General features: G+C 41.5%; 1 protein-coding gene across 3 annotated transcripts in view; it reads right to left on the bottom strand.

Annotated features, from left to right (window-relative positions):
- The window catches only part of slco2a1 (solute carrier organic anion transporter family, member 2A1), a 48,650-nt gene extending 33,710 nt beyond the window's left edge, over window positions 1–14,940 (bottom strand). For 2 of the 3 annotated variants that reach the window (XM_060919795.1, XM_060919796.1), the window contains exons 1-3: window positions 14,750–14,940; window positions 7,456–7,593; window positions 6,584–6,746 (exon numbers count right to left, since the gene is read on the bottom strand). In XM_060919795.1, the coding sequence (XP_060775778.1) occupies window positions 6,584–6,746; window positions 7,456–7,593; window positions 14,750–14,809 (361 nt within the window). In that variant the 5' untranslated portion in view covers window positions 14,810–14,940. The other variant, XM_060919797.1, reaches the window with a different exon arrangement.
- Between the last annotated feature and the right edge of the window lie 815 nt (window positions 14,941–15,755).

The raw sequence follows: 15,755 nt of genomic DNA, 5'->3' as shown, positions 1-15,755 counted from the left end.
TTTGGAAGCACAACAACCAATCCCAAAACACAACAGCATTATCGCAAAATGGAAAGGCTCAGTCCTTGTTGAATGTCACATGCTCATTGCTGATTGGCTACACTGTAGATCTGTCTGGATACATGTTTGAATTCGCCTATGGCATGTTTGAATATTATGACTACAGTATTTAGTTGCATCCTTACCCTAAAAGGGAAGACCTAAACTGACAGGAATACAGTTAGGTCCATAAATATTTGGACAGAGGCAACATTTTTCTAATTTTGGTTCTGTACATTCCCACAATGAATTGTGAACAAAACAATTCAGATGCAGTTGAAGTTCAGACTTTCAGCTTTAATTCAGTGGGTTGAACAAAATTATTGTATATTATTGTATGTGAGGAACTAAAGCATTTTTTTAAACACAATCCCTTCATTTCAGGGGCTCAAAAGTAATTGGACAAATTAAATAATTGTAAATAAAACGTTCATTTCTAATACTTGGTTGAAAACCCTTTGTTGGCAATGACTGCCTGAAGTCTTGAACTCATGGACATCACCAGACGCTGTGTTTCCTCCTTTTTAATGCTCTGCCAGGCCTTTACTGCACCGGTTTTCAGTTGCTGTTTGTTTGTGGGCCTTTCTGTCTGAAGTTTAGTCTTTAACAAGTGAAATGCATGCTCAATTGGGTTGCGATCAGGTGATTGACTTGGCCATTCAAGAATATTCCACTTCTTTGCTTTAATAAACTCCTGGGTTGCTTTGGCTTTATGTTTTGGGTCATTGTCCATCTGTATTATGAAACACCGACCAATCAGTTTGGCTGGATTTGAGCACACAGTATGTCTCTGAATACCTCAGAATTCATCCGGCTGCTTCTGTCCTGTGTCACATCATCAATAAACACTAGTGACCCAGTGCCACTGGCAGCCATGCATGCCCAAGACATCACACTGCCTCCACCGTGTTTTACAGATGATGTGGTATACTTTGGATCATGAGCTGTACCACGCCTTCACTATACTTTTTTCTTTCCATCATTCTGGTAGAGGTTGATCTTGGTTTCATCTGTCCAAAGAATGTTCTTCCAGAACTGTACTGGCTTTTTTAGATGTTTTTTTAGCAAAGTCCAATCTAGCCTTTTTATTCTTGAGGCTTATGAGTGGCTTGCACCGTGCAGTGAACCCTCTGTATTTACTTTCATGCAGTCTTCTCTTTATGGTAGATTTGGATATTGATACATCTACCTCCTGGAGGGTGTTGTTCACTTGGTTGGCTGTTGTGAAGGGGTTTCTCTTCACCATAGAAATTATTCTGCGATCATCCACTACTGTTGTCTTCTGTGGGCGTCCAGGTCTTTTTGCATTGATGAGTTCACCAGTGCTTTCTTTCTTTCTCAGGATATACCAAACTGTAGATTTTGCCACTCCGAATATTGTAGCAATTTCTCGGATGGGTTTTTTCTGTTTTCGCAGCTTAAGGATGGCTTGTTTCACCTGCATGGAGAGCTCCTTTGACCGCATGTTTTCTTCACAGCAAAATCTTCCAAATGCAAGCACCACACCTCAAATCAACTCCAGGCCTTTTATCTGCTTAATTGAGAATGACATAACGAAGGAATTTCCCACACCTGCCCATGAAATAGCCTTTGAGTCAATTGTCCAATTACTTTTGGTCCCTTTAAAAACAGGGTGGCACATGTTAAGGAGTTGAAACTCCTAAACCCTTCATCCAATTTTAATGTGGATACCCTCAAATGAAAGCTGAAAGTCTGGACTTTATGTCCATTATATAACTATAACTTGAATATGTTTCAGTAAACAGGTAAAAAAAACAATTTGTGTCAGTGTCCAAATATACTATATGGACCTAACTGTAGAGGGTTAACAAGTAGTGCTTTGGTGTTTCTTCTAACTTCTGACTAATGTTTCTCATTGGTAGTACCAGGTCATATAATGAGTAGATATCAAAAGAATGTGATAAAAAAAGGGAGGAAAAATGTGCTAACCAGAATTCCAACTCTAATCTATCCTATTTTGTATTTTTTTTTCACCCGCACTGAGATTAATGTCTTGCAGCTAATGCCTATTGGGACACAACCCTTGCAAGCTCTAAATACACTCCACACACACCTTTTTCATTTACAGTCTCTGACCTTCTCTCTACTTCTGCCCACACGTCTTATTTTCAGAACTCGTCTACATTACCCAGGGTCTTTTAACTGACTTATCATAACTCTCAGATGTTTTTTCATCTCATCTCATTATCTCTAGCCGCTTTATCCTGTTCTGCCTTTTTGCTGCATACACACCTGTGACGAAGAGGAGCTGTAGCTCACCAAGGTGCAGAGGCTCAAAAGCAACTTCCTGTTTCTAAAAGGTACAGGAGAGATCTTAAGACCTTGTCCTGTTTACAATATCTTTCTCATTGATGGATGTTATTTTAATCCCCCACTATGTTTTGTTTGAGTCTGCTTTTTGATCCTAGTGGATGTTCATGACCCTGAGGGTGTGTTTTTTGCTCAGTGTTGAGGCAGTTTAGCCACTTTCCTTTGGCTCATAACATTGTGGAATGATAGCAATGAGCTCAATAACATTATCTTGCACAAGCAGGATATGAACCAGAGCTTAGAGTTGGTCCACTTTCACCCAAAAAATGAAATGGTTGTGAAAAATAAATATGGTTGGATGCATTTGAGTCACTTTGAGCCCAGAATCTAAATGCCTAAATATGGCTGCTTAAGATTAGGTGAAAGATCTCTTTACTTTGTTGTTCTGGGCCAAACCTTAATGTAAACTCAACAAAAGAACATTTTATTTTTAGATACCATGATACGCAAGATGCCTGAACCTTTAACTATCTTAAGAACTGTTGAGAAACATTGTGTACACCTGGGCCATTTTTGGCCTTAAATTACCCTCAAGTGTCTGAGCCAAGTGTTGTCACATAAAATAGCATGTTTATAAAAGGTCCAAATAAGCAACTTACATGGCTGTATAATAATTAATGATTAGTGATTAATAATCAGCATAATTAACTATGAATGATTAATAATAAGTATAAATCATGATTAATGATTAACCATTAATGATGAGTTCATGACTATAAATAAGGCAATTTGAAGTGATTATGTTTGTTTCGCAGCGGTGCTCCATGTTACCACTTTTGACTGGTGCAATGAACAGCGAACAGCTGAGACCTCCGTTTTGAATTTGATGTACAGTAGAGATGTCAAATCCAAACTTCTCTGTCCATTAATCATTAAACACTGTTTTCATCCTAAAAAAGTCTGTGCATGTATATGAAAATCTATGAAATCTTTCCCTTTTCTGAGCTAACCTCTAGCCCTGTTACTAGACTCTGGTCTGATGACCTGCCTTCAGCTAAATAATTTACAGTGCCTTGCAAAAGTATTCATCCCCCTTGGTGTTTGTCCTGTTTTGTCACATTACAAGCTGGAATTAAAATGGATTTTTGGGGGGTTAGCATCATTTGATTTACACAACATGCCTACCACTTTAAAGGTGCACATTGTTTTTTTTTTATTATTTTGACACAAACAATAATTAAGATGAAAAAACAGAAATCTGGAGTGTGCATAGGTATTCACCCCCCAGAGCCAATACTTTGTAGATCCACCTTTTGCTGCAATTACAGCTGCAAGTCTCTTGGAGTATGTCTCTATTAGCTTAGCACATCCAGCCACTGGGATTTTTGCCCATTCCTCAAGGCAAAACTGCTTCAGCTCCTTCAAGTTAGATGGGTTGCGTTGGTGTACAGCAATCTTCAAGTTATGCCACAGATTCTCAATTGGATTGAGGTCTGGGCTTTGACTAGGCCATTCAAAGACATTTAAATGTTTCACTTTAAACCACTCCAGTGTAGCTTTAGCAGTATGTTTAGGGTCATTGTCCTGCTAGACTGTGAACCTTCGTCCCAGTCTCAAACCTCTGGCCAACTCAAACAGGTTTTCCTCCAGAATTGCCCTGTATTTAGTGCAATCCATCTTTCCATCAGTCCTGACCAGCTTTCCTGTCCCTGCAGATGAAAAATATCCCCACAGCATGATGCTGCCACCACCATGCTTCATTGTAGGGATGGTGTTCTCAGGGTGTTGGGTTTGCGCCACACATGGCATTTCCCATGATGGCCAAAAAGTTCAATTTTAGTCTCATTTGACCAGAGAATCTTCTTCCATGTGTTTGGGGAGTCTGCCACATGCTGTTGGGCAAACTCCAAACATGTTTTCTTGAGCAATAACTTTTTTTTCTGGCCACTCTTCCATAAAGCCCCACTTTGTGGAGTGTATGGCTTAAAGTGGTCCTATGGATGGATACTCCCATCTCCACTGTGGATCTTTGCAGCTCCCTCAGCATTATCGTTGGTGTCTTTGTTGCATCTCTGATTAATGCCCTCCTTGCCTGGTTTGTGAGTTTTGATGGGCGGCCTTCTCTTGTCAGGTTTGTAGTGGTGCCATACTCTTTCCATGTTGCTATAATGGATTTAATGGTAGTCCCTGAGATATTCAAAGTTTGGGATATTTTTTATAACCCAACCCTGATCTATACTTCTCCACAACTTTGTCTCTGACCTGTTTGGAGTGCTCCTTGGTTTTCATGTTGCTTGCTTAGTAGTGTTGCAGAGTCAGGGTCCTTCCAGAACAGGTTGATTTACATAGACATCATGTGACAGATCATGTGACACTTTGATTACACACAGGTGGATCTTAGTCAACTAATTATGTGACTTATGAAGTGAATTGGTTGAACCAGCTCTTATTTAGGGGTTTCATATGAAGGGGGGGAATACTTATGCACACCCCAGATTTCTGTTTTTTCATCTTATTGTTTGTGTCACAAAGCAACAATGTGCACCTTTAAAGTGGTAGGCATGTTGTGTAAATCAAATGGTGCTAACCCCCAAAAAATCCATTTTAATTCCAGCTTGTAATGTGACAAAACAGGACAAACACCAAGGGGGATGAATACTTTTGTAAGGTACTGTACATCAATGCAAGTGATTTGCTACAGAAGCCAAGTTATTTAATGTGTAGAAAACTGGAGTTGCTAAACTGCGGCTATGTATTTATAGTCTCCGATACAGTATTTTTCCAGTATTCGGTTTGATCCACTAAAATACTTTGCTGCGTCTGCATCTAGACTGCAGCGCTCTGACTCCTGGTTTAAACTCTCACTCACTCATCCTCTTGCACGTGGTGCGTAGAGCCGACTAAGTTCACTAGGCTTCGCCATCTGCTTCTGTCTTCCGCCATCTGCAGTGCCTGGAGAAGCGAGATGTTAAGGTTCCTCAGATCACGTGCCACAACATCCATCCAACAGGTGCGAGGGGCCCCCCTTGGCCGCCACCATCCTGCCTGTTTGGGATTAAAATCCAATATGGCTCAGGTGGGAGGTGTAGGATATGTCCATACCAACGTACGCATTGCTGCTAGGCATGAAGCAGGAGGTTGTTTAGTCAACTCATGAAGTTCCTTGTTGATCACATGTTTGTGCCATCGAATACCGGTGATCCTCCTTAGGGCTCTACTATCAAAGTCGTCGAGTCAGGCTGCCAAAGTGTTGTTTAACAGCCAGGTTTCAGAGCCGTACAGGAGGATTGATACGACAGAAGAGTTGTAAATGCGTCGTTTAGTCCATTGTGTAATGCGGTGGTGACGCCAGAGTGGTTTCCACAGGGACTGCAGAACAGCTGCAACTTGAGTGCGTCTTTGATTAATTTCAGGTTTTAGGTCACCAGTCTTGGAGATTATTGATCCGAGATACTTGAATGAAAAAACAAAGTTAACTATGCAAAGGTTGAGGACAAGAGGTTCAGGATCGGGGCCTTCACCAATGTGCATAAGTTCTGTTTTACTCCAGTTGATGCTGAGGCCGAGTTTCTTGGCCTCCTCGTCATACACCGTGAGGGCTTCTTGGAGTTGATCCAAATAGTCAGCGAGCAAGGTGGTGTCGTCGGCATACTCAAGATCCACTAGGTTGTACTGTCCAAAGGACACCCCAGGAATGCCTTAGTCATTAAGTAGTCAATGACACAATTAAAAAGATCCGGTGCAGCCACGCAGCCCTGGCGAACTCTGCTGTTGATGGTGAACCACTCCAACTCCTTGCCATTCACTCTGACGCAGCTCTCCGCAGAGTTGTACATCTGCTGAAAGAGGGTGATTATCTTCTGTGGTACTCCAAGCAATCTCAGGATCTCCCAGAGGGAAGCGTGGTCCACTGTATCGAACGCAGCTCGGAGATCTATAAAAGTAATATAGAGAAGCCGGTTCTTTCTGAACTCGCGTGCCTTCTCAATGGCTAGGTGAAGTGCAGAAATGTGGTCGATGGTGGAGCAGCTCGGCATAAAGCCTGCTTGTTGTGGGCGCCATCTGCTCCTGATGGCTGGGATAGCTCTTGTGAGTAGGATACGGGTGAACAGCTTGCCCGGGATGAAGAGTAAACTCTTGCCCAGGATGGTTTAAACTCTACTAATCAGGATTTGGCCCAATATTATTTTCTGCTGATTCATTTTGATGTATAAATTAAAATGTTATCACCATGTCAACATGGCCATAGATGCTGGTGCTAGAGTGGGCTCACCTTTCAGGGCTGAGTCATAGGAATATGGTGGAGACAGGAAGTGAGGTAACGTCAGCACCATGGCACTAATGGACATCAGCAGGCCTCCCAATCCAATAAGACGAGGGCGATGGACACGACCTCCTAGGTAACTGACAAACACTATGAATACCATATTCCCCACCTACACAGAGAATGAACACACACACACACACACCTCATTATTCTGCTTATATACGACAGGCTACAGGAACTCTATGTCAGTTTTTCTGCTGAATTGCTAAACAACAGAAAGGTAATCAGTGCTCAAATAGCCTATTTTAATCAATTGTACTAACTAAAAACTCAGAGCTTGAAAAAAAACATTGCAGTAATGTTTCACCAAATCTTGAATGGGGTTTTAAATGACCATGAACTAACATTAATTACAGACATAATTCAAAGAGGACAAAACTTCAGAAGGCAATGTGATGCTCGTGAGAAATACGGCACCATTACATTTTATGTTTAATGGGAAATTTTACAATTGCCATTCAAATCAGTCTTGAGACAAAAAGTTCCCAGTGTATGTATATATGTTACACTCTGTGCCATATTATGACATCTGCTGAAGTTCCTGTTGTGACCTAGATGGCAATATCAAGATGTTGTAAGACGTTTTGTAATAATGTCTGCAGTTTGAAAGGAAATTGTTATCTTTCATGACAAACCACATGTATTCATGGAAAAGTGAAACTATAAACAGTTGATTGTGACTAGTTAAGGGAAATATTACTATTGCCAATTATTCAAAATTGGACTGGAAAGAAGAAATTCAGGCCTTAACCTTTTGCTGAACTCAAACTAGTTCATTTTCAAACAAGGTCTGTGGTGTTATTGGCTGTGTTGAGCACCTCATGAACAGAGGCGATGGTTCCAGAGGACACACTGTCAAGGCCAAAGCGTCTCTCGATGGTAGTGATGGTGCTCCTGAAGTACGCTGTGTGCAGCAGCTGGGTGAGCTGGAGCAGGCCATGGCACAACACGAAGAACTATGAGAGGAAAAAGCAGGTCAACCAACAAGCAAAGAACTCGGGGGGAAAAAAAATTTAAAATCATGTTTTCATTGTGGGCGGCACGGTGGTGTAGTGGTTAGCGCTGTCGCCTCACAGCAAGAAGGTCCGGGTTCAAGCCCCGTGGCCGGCGAGGGCCTTTCTGTGTGGAGTTTGCATGTTCTCCCCGTGTCTGCGTGGGTTTCCTCCGGGTGCTCCGGTTTCCCCCACAGTCCAAAGACATGCAGGTTAGGTTAACTGGTGACTCTAAATTGACCGTAGGTGTGAATGTGAATGGTTGTCTGTGTCTATGTGTCAGCCCTGTGATGACCTGGCGACTTGTCCAGGGTGTACCCCGCCTTTCGCCCGTAGTCAGCTGGGATAGGCTCCAGCTTGCCTGCAACCCTGTAGAACAGGATAAAGCGGATAGAGATAATGAGATGAGATGTTTTCATTGTATCCAGTAAGATAAACAAGCTGTCTAAATAACTAGAGACACAATGCAGATGAAAGGTCAGTAACAGTACATTAGCAAGAGAGATTTATTCAGGTCTTGGCTTTGCCTTTTTTTCAGTTGCATTTGTCCACATGACCATGTGGGTTTCCTCTGGGTTATAGAGTTTCTTTGCATTACCCAAAAGCATGGCAGTAGGCGGATTAGTGACTCTAAATTGCTCATAGGATTGGATGTATATGTGAGTGTGTGTATGCATTAACAAAACCGAATATAAACAAATGATTCAGACAGAATATTCTATCTTAGACAAATACAGATATGAAAAGGAAGCACACTATTGTTTATTTTTAAATACAAATATGAACATTTCACCCAGTAAACAGAAGCAGATAGTGGCATTGAGTTACATCATTAGTGTCCTGCAATGGATTAACATCCAATCCAGTGTATTCACATGTCACACCCAGTGTTCCCAGGATGGGCTCCAGCTACACTGTGTTACTGAAGATCTGATCAGCAAGTCTTGCACAAAATGATCTTGACCTCAAGGAGAAAATATGTACAGAATTAGTTGTTCTGTTCCTTATACTGTGCCCACTTCTCTATACGTAAGCACACAGTATACACTACAAATACAGTGTAGAATCTGTATTAGGGCAGTGGGCATGTGCCGTCCTTGACCGCCATGCAATCAAGTAGTAAGGTGTCTCCTTCCCTCCACTAGCTTGGGGTGGTGCCTTAAGCAAGCACTAGCAACCCCCCCACTCCCCCTGGTCAAGGCTACGACTGCAGACTGGACTCTGCAGACTATGAGGAGGAGACCACCACCTGGTGGTTCTACAGGCAAGAAGGCGGATCCAGCAAAGCGTTTGTGGAGCACGATCAGGGCACAGCGCAATACGCAGAACACTGTTGGCCATCCACTGCATCCCGACCTAGCTCCAGCTGTCCTGATTCTGTCTTGCCCCTGGACCTAGTTAGGTCGGGACAAGAGAGTGAGGCTGACAGCTGCGCATCACTCTCTCACTCTAATCTAAGGTCAGGCACAAGTTATGACTTCAAATTCAATTTAGAAATCGATCTCAACTCCTGGGAGTCGCTTGCTCAGGATCCAGTGGGGCACGTGCAGCAGAGATGAAACGTTTTGCAGAGGCCCAGAAGAAACAAGCTGCGCGGAAAACTCGGACTATCGCCACTGCCACTACAGCACCTACCCACACGTGCTTGACATGTGGGTGTATCTTTAAAGCCCGGATTGACCTCATCAGTCACCGCTGAACCCACCCACCAAATTGAAGTCATGGTTATCTTCGACCCCGAAGGATGAACATCATCATCATACGTAAGCAAGAGAAACATTCCTAGAACAGCATTCAATCTCCCGAATGGAGACAAATGCAAAACTGTGCAAAAGGGTCACTTGGTAATTGAACAGAGTGTGTACTTGAAATGGAGATTTGGAATAGGAGGTTCTCTGTTTTAAATTACCAAGTTAAACAGCTTTGTCTTCAGTTGATCCCAAAGGCACTCTCAGTGTGAAAAATGTTTCTGAAGAATCTTTGGTTTCCATCAGAACGAACCAGCTACTGAAGTATAACTGTGTCTTCAGGCAAAACGGAAATCCCGAGATGTGCAGAGTAGAAAGTTGAATCATTTCACATAAGACGTATATGCCAAACAGGAATTCAAACCACAGTAATGCACAATGTTAAGCCTGTGCTTTGCAGTCAGAGTTACTAAACTGTGCAGGCGGCATTGTTTGCTTTGAGGACGTTTATTCACATCTTTGCCAAAGATCAAAGCTCGTCGATTTGGACAAGGTCTCAGAACGCCCAGAGAAGGAAAGAGAGAGAGAGACATGAAGATGCTACATTTTCTCTCACTCATTTCCAGTTTGAAGGATTTGAGAGAATATTTTAAAAAGCACAGAAACAAGAGGAAATCTCATAGCACAGACTTGGACTGGATTTATTCTCCAAAACACAAGATAAATTTGTTTATTTTGCTCCATGCCAGTTATGGGCAGGCGTTAAGCCTCCCATCATCTCCTGGAACAGTTCTTTACACTCATTATTTGGTCTACGGTTTGTTGGTGCACACATTAAGCCCTTTTACACCTTTTTGGTTAGGAAAAATGTCCTGTATTTTGCAGCAAATGCTTTTTCAGATTCGGATCTGCTCCAATAGTCTTGTCATGCTCAACCAACCGTGAAAAATGCCTTTGTTTGCTTTCTGAATAACAACTCCACGCCATCTCTCCACTACAACAGTTTGATATGATGTCCTTTCAAATAACTGTACAAACAGAGCAGGAAAATGTTCTTTATTTAGCCTGGCTATGCTGGAGCATGTCTGGATCACTTCAAGTGCAGTATTGAAGTAGTACTAAAGCCGTAGCAAAAGGTTTTCATCTATTTCAACAGCCGAAGGCTCTCAGATTGACGACGGCACTAGAGACAGATAGTTTATCTCCTGAGCCAGACAACATATCAGCACGGCCTCACAGCTGCCATCATTAATTGTGCCATAAGCATTCATCGTATCTTCAGTACATACTTTCTGTTAGCTCTCAGACTCGAAATGGGATCTCCTGCAAGCTACAGCTGGCAGGCTCATCCTCTATCCTACTGGGAGACAGTGTGGCGATGACACCTGTACTTATAGCTCATTATGTCATTAATGACAATCCTACAGCTGCCTCGGGGGAGTACAGACCACACACATATTACTTTCTTTTGTAATGAAGTGATTATGCAAATAGTTTGCAGAGTCTTGGAGGAGATCCAGGACGACGCACTGTCAAAGACTGTTTTCAGATACATATATCTCTTAGCCTCCTTTCAAGAAGTTATGCCCTGACAGGCTTGTGCACTGTTGTCTAGGAAGCTACAAAATAATAATAATAATAATAATAATAATAATAATAATAAATAATAGCTTAAATCTGGGCTTTTTTTCCTTTGCAAGATGTCTTTGTATGTATTCTGCCTGAATTCTGGTCATTCTTCAAACGATGTAATGTAAGACATGGATCAATCGTTCCATACTGGTCTTGCATTGGTTGAGCTGTTCAATCAGCAGGAGTATTCTGGTTGACTAGGATAACCTTGTTGGTATTGCTGGTTATGTTAATAATAGCTCCACTGGTCCAATCTTTTTTTTTTCTTCATATATACAGTTCTTTCTCATGAATACCTTTTGATATTATATCAAAACTTCAAATCCAACCAGCCTTCTCTGTTCTAGTTGTAGCTCCAGCCTGGGGTGCACTCACCTTGAGAGCACTTTAGATGTGAGGGGAAGAGAGATTCACATCTTGCAAAAGCGTCTCATCTTGGCCTCCATTGTGGTGCATCCAGAGCCCCACTGTGGTGCATCCAGAGCCCCACTGTGCATGAAGAATCAGGGGAAAAGCTACCTACAAAATTCTTGAATGCTTCTATTATGTAATTCATTCTAAGGAAGGAGAGTTACATGTACTGGACATATTTAGAACAACAAATAAAGGTTGTACAGTATGTCATTACATTGACTGCATTTAGCTCTTATCCAGAGCAACTTACAACATACCCAGAGCAGCCTGGAGGAGCAGCTGGGGGTTGCTCAAGGGCACTTCAGCCATTTCTGATGGTCCAGGGAATCGAACCAGCAACCTTTTGGAACCAAAAGGGGCTTCTCTAACCATTAGGCCATGACCTGCCCCCATTGTTTGCAATCTAATGTCCGAAATAATAAAAGCGTTCTCTTGCCCAGCAGGTTTTCTCAGGACTGAATTAGAAAAAATAAAGTCATTCTGCTCCTCCAAATGGAAGTAAAATAAGACATGAGGTTATATCATTTATAGACATTGAAGAATATGTTGTCTTGGGCGGCATGGTGGTGTAGTGGTTAGCATTGCCACCTCACAGCAAGAAGATTCTGGGTTCAAGCCCAGTGGCTGACAGGGGCCTTTCTGTGTGGAGTTTGCATGTTCTCCAGGTGCTCTGGCTTCCCCCCACAGTTCAAAGACATGTGGTTAGGTTAACATGGGGCGGCCTTGGACTCAGATGCCCTTAAGCGAAGCACCTAACCCCCAATTGTTCCCTGGGCGCTGTTAGCATAGCTGCCCGCTACTCTGGGTATGTGTGTATGCTCATTGCTCATGTGTGTGTTCACTGCTTCAGATGGGTTAAATGCAGAGATGAATTTCACAAATGTACGTGTGATGAATGAATAAAATTGTTCTTCTTAAATTAATAAGTCAATTGCCATTTCATTCCGTTTACAGTATGCGATAAAGAAAAAGCAACTTCCAGGAATTACAATGACTAGCCAAATTTGCACAGAAATGATCAAAACTGCACAAGAGGAAAGACCAGTTCCTCATTTTGACGCCATTGTGGACTGACCTGTAACACAGCTACATGACACACCTACACCTGTACTAGTTTACACCTGTATACATATGTCAACCTCTAAACTCCAAACAATGCAGGGTTGGATTGTCACATGTTCAAATAAAAGCACAACAAAATGCTGATTTGCATTCTTGCCATTCAATCACAGCTGATGACTCACTCACCATGAAAATATATTCGCTTAGCCAGTTTAGGATGGACTTGCTTTATTCTGCAGAATATCTTCGGTTTACAAAATCCGACTTTACCCAAAGTGAATATGTTGCTCGTGCACCAGCCTTTCCCTTCCTCTGCACTGCACAATGCTGTCAACCCTTCAGCGTTTTGTAATCTGTTTTTCATCTTCAAGCTTACTGATCAAGAGATGATATAGAAATTACATAGGAATGGCGATACAAGAGTGGCGAATGCAACTCTGGATCCCAATAAATTCTGACACTTCAGAGTTATATTTTAACATTCAAGGCCATGCAATTGTAAGGCTCGAGTTGAATCCCCCCCAAAAAGAGATAACGTTATAAATATGTTAGAAGCTCTATCTGCATTGATCTTGATCAAATTATGGGGCAAATCTTTGGCTTAGTATCTCAAAATCACAGAACTGTTACACAGAACCTTATCACTTCAGAAATTTCATTAGCAAGAAAGTGTGGGGAATTTGTTTTTCCTTTGAACTCCATGGCAAAACAGCCAGGCTGTAACAAACACTTCGAGTACTGGGTTAATTCAACACGATGATGTGTTAAGTCTTACGATGTTGATTTAACCACTAGCACTTCATGTTCATTTATCTCAAGATGGACGCTATGTAAACAGAAGCCCTACAGATGTTATTTCAACATGACGGACTATGCTGTGTACACCTTTTCTGGAAGCAATTCAAGTGTAATCTGTGTGCGTATGATGTACGAAGACACTGACGATGAGGTGTAACGCCCCGCAGGCAGTAGTGATTTGGATGCAAACAGACCTCAGTTCAGCAAAACAGCACTCAAGGCAAGAGAAGATTTGGACATAAGAGTGCATTTTTAGTTCCTTAGTTAGTTTAGGAGAGTCAGTGCCACATTTAGTCCAAGCTGTGATCTAATCCTGAGACTGTGTAGTTGAGACAAAGTAGAACTTGGTCTCCAGAAAAGGCCAGACTCACTTGGCACAATAGTGCTACAAATAAAACGGACATGTGTATCACCTGGATACCTTTGGCAAATGATGCTCATCATTATGAATAAGACAAAGCATTAAACATCTAACACTGGTCCAAAGCACAGTTTATATAAATCAGAGGTTCTATTTGAGCTTTAAAAAATGCATATTATTTCCATGGAGACACTAGGTACAATCCTGATAAACTAAAGCAGTATAGTAAAAGTTTGCAAGGTCACTTGAACTGCAGTGAACTGTGATTTGGTGCCAGGAAAATGGCTTGGCTAGGGTTCAAAGTTTAATGGCAATTGATCAAGTGAGCATGAAGTACAAGCAAGCCGCAAACCAAACGAAGTCCCTCATGAGAAACCGATAAACTATTACACAAGTGTTATTTCGTAGTATGACCGTGATTAAACAAACACACACACACAAAAAAAAAAAAATACTTCATATAAACACAAATGTACAGTCAGAGACATGAACTCCCAGAGATGTGAGAAAGCATGCTATATATTTGGTTTGAGACTCACACATAGCACACTGAGTACAAGATTCAAAACATGAATGCTGTAAATGGATATTTTGTAATTTATTCTTTTCAAGTCCGAGGAAAACCATAAGATCGAGTTTATATTCTACACAGGCTGCAGTTGAGTATGTTAGTGAGAAATTCTCAACCAATGAGAAAGTCTACAAATGAAACTGATTAAGTGTTCTGGAAGGAATACAGCCAGATCTTTTCCATAATGACATTTTCTGATTAATGGCTGATGCTCAGCGTGATGCAGTTTCTGTGCAAGGCTCAGCAGCAGCAGCAGCAGCACAAGGACGAGTGGAAAAACTAAAGCAGGGGTTCTCAGCTCCAGTCTTGGACACACCTGATCAGATTGATAATGAGCAGATGAGTGTGTGAGCGTAGGATGAACCTGATTGTGTACGACAGTGGGAGCTGAGATACTCTGAAAGAATGCATTAGATATGCTGGTACCAGAAAGTCAGCCTTGGCTACATTTCAGCTTGGTGCAATAAGTGCTGATGCCGGATACAATTATATGAACCCATTACAGTATAATTTAATAAAATAAAATAAGATAAATAAATATTACAAATTAAGACTTACTAAGGAATAATAATAATAATAATAATAATAATGTACCTTGATGTTACAAAATACAGAAGACTTGGGCTTCTTCATGTCATTGCTGTATATCTCCATGTTGAGGTTCCTCAGGTGAAGTGTAGTTCACTAAGCATGAGTGTGTGTATGAGTGTGTGTGAAGCTCGACACTCTGCCGTGGGGTTTTATGGCACGGTGATGTAACCCGGGACTCTGCCCACAGCCGCACGCGCTCCTATTGTCAAGAACCGTATTCGGCGCGAGCGAGTCACTATGATTCACTGACTCATTTCAAACGAGTGAATCAAACAGAGTCATTCATCCATTTGATTCACTACTAGGAAAAGGGTGCATCCAGAAGGAGGTATAGCATACTTACCAACTTTTCAAAATTCTCATGGGGGAGAAAAGTGCATGAACGACATTTTCAATTGGACGAGGGTCTGATGCGCGGTTGAAACGATAAAAACAGTGGATCCCAATTAATTGCAAACCATTTGAAATTTACACTACCGTTCAAAAGTTTGGGGTCACCCAGACAATTTTGTGTTTTCCATGAAAAGTCACACTTTTATTTACCACCATAAATTGTAAAAGGAATAGAAAATATAGTCAAGACATTTTTCTGGCCATTTTGAGCATTTAATCGACCCCACAAATGTGATGCTCCAGAAACTCAATCTGCTTAAAGGAAGGTCAGTTTTATAGCTTCTCTAAAGAGCTCAACTGTTTTCAGCTGTGCTAACATGATTGTACAAGGGTTTTCTAATCATCCATTAGCCTTCTGAGGCAATGAGCAAACACATTGTACCATTAGAACACTGGAGTGAGAGTTGCTGGAAATGGGCTTCTATACACCTATGGAGATATTGCACCAAAAACCAAACATTTGCAGCTAGAATAGTCATTTACCACATTAGCAATGTATAGAGTGGATTTCTGATTAGTTTAAAGTGATCTTCATTGAAAAGAACAGTGCTTTTCTTTCAAAAATAAGGACATTTCAAAGTGATCCCAAACTTTTGAACGGTAGTGTATACAATTA

The sequence above is a fragment of the Neoarius graeffei genome, chromosome 4 (genome assembly GCF_027579695.1).
Source record: "Neoarius graeffei isolate fNeoGra1 chromosome 4, fNeoGra1.pri, whole genome shotgun sequence".
NCBI classification, from domain to species: domain Eukaryota; kingdom Metazoa; phylum Chordata; class Actinopteri; order Siluriformes; family Ariidae; genus Neoarius; species Neoarius graeffei.
This window is presented reverse-complemented; position numbering and strand designations above follow the sequence as displayed.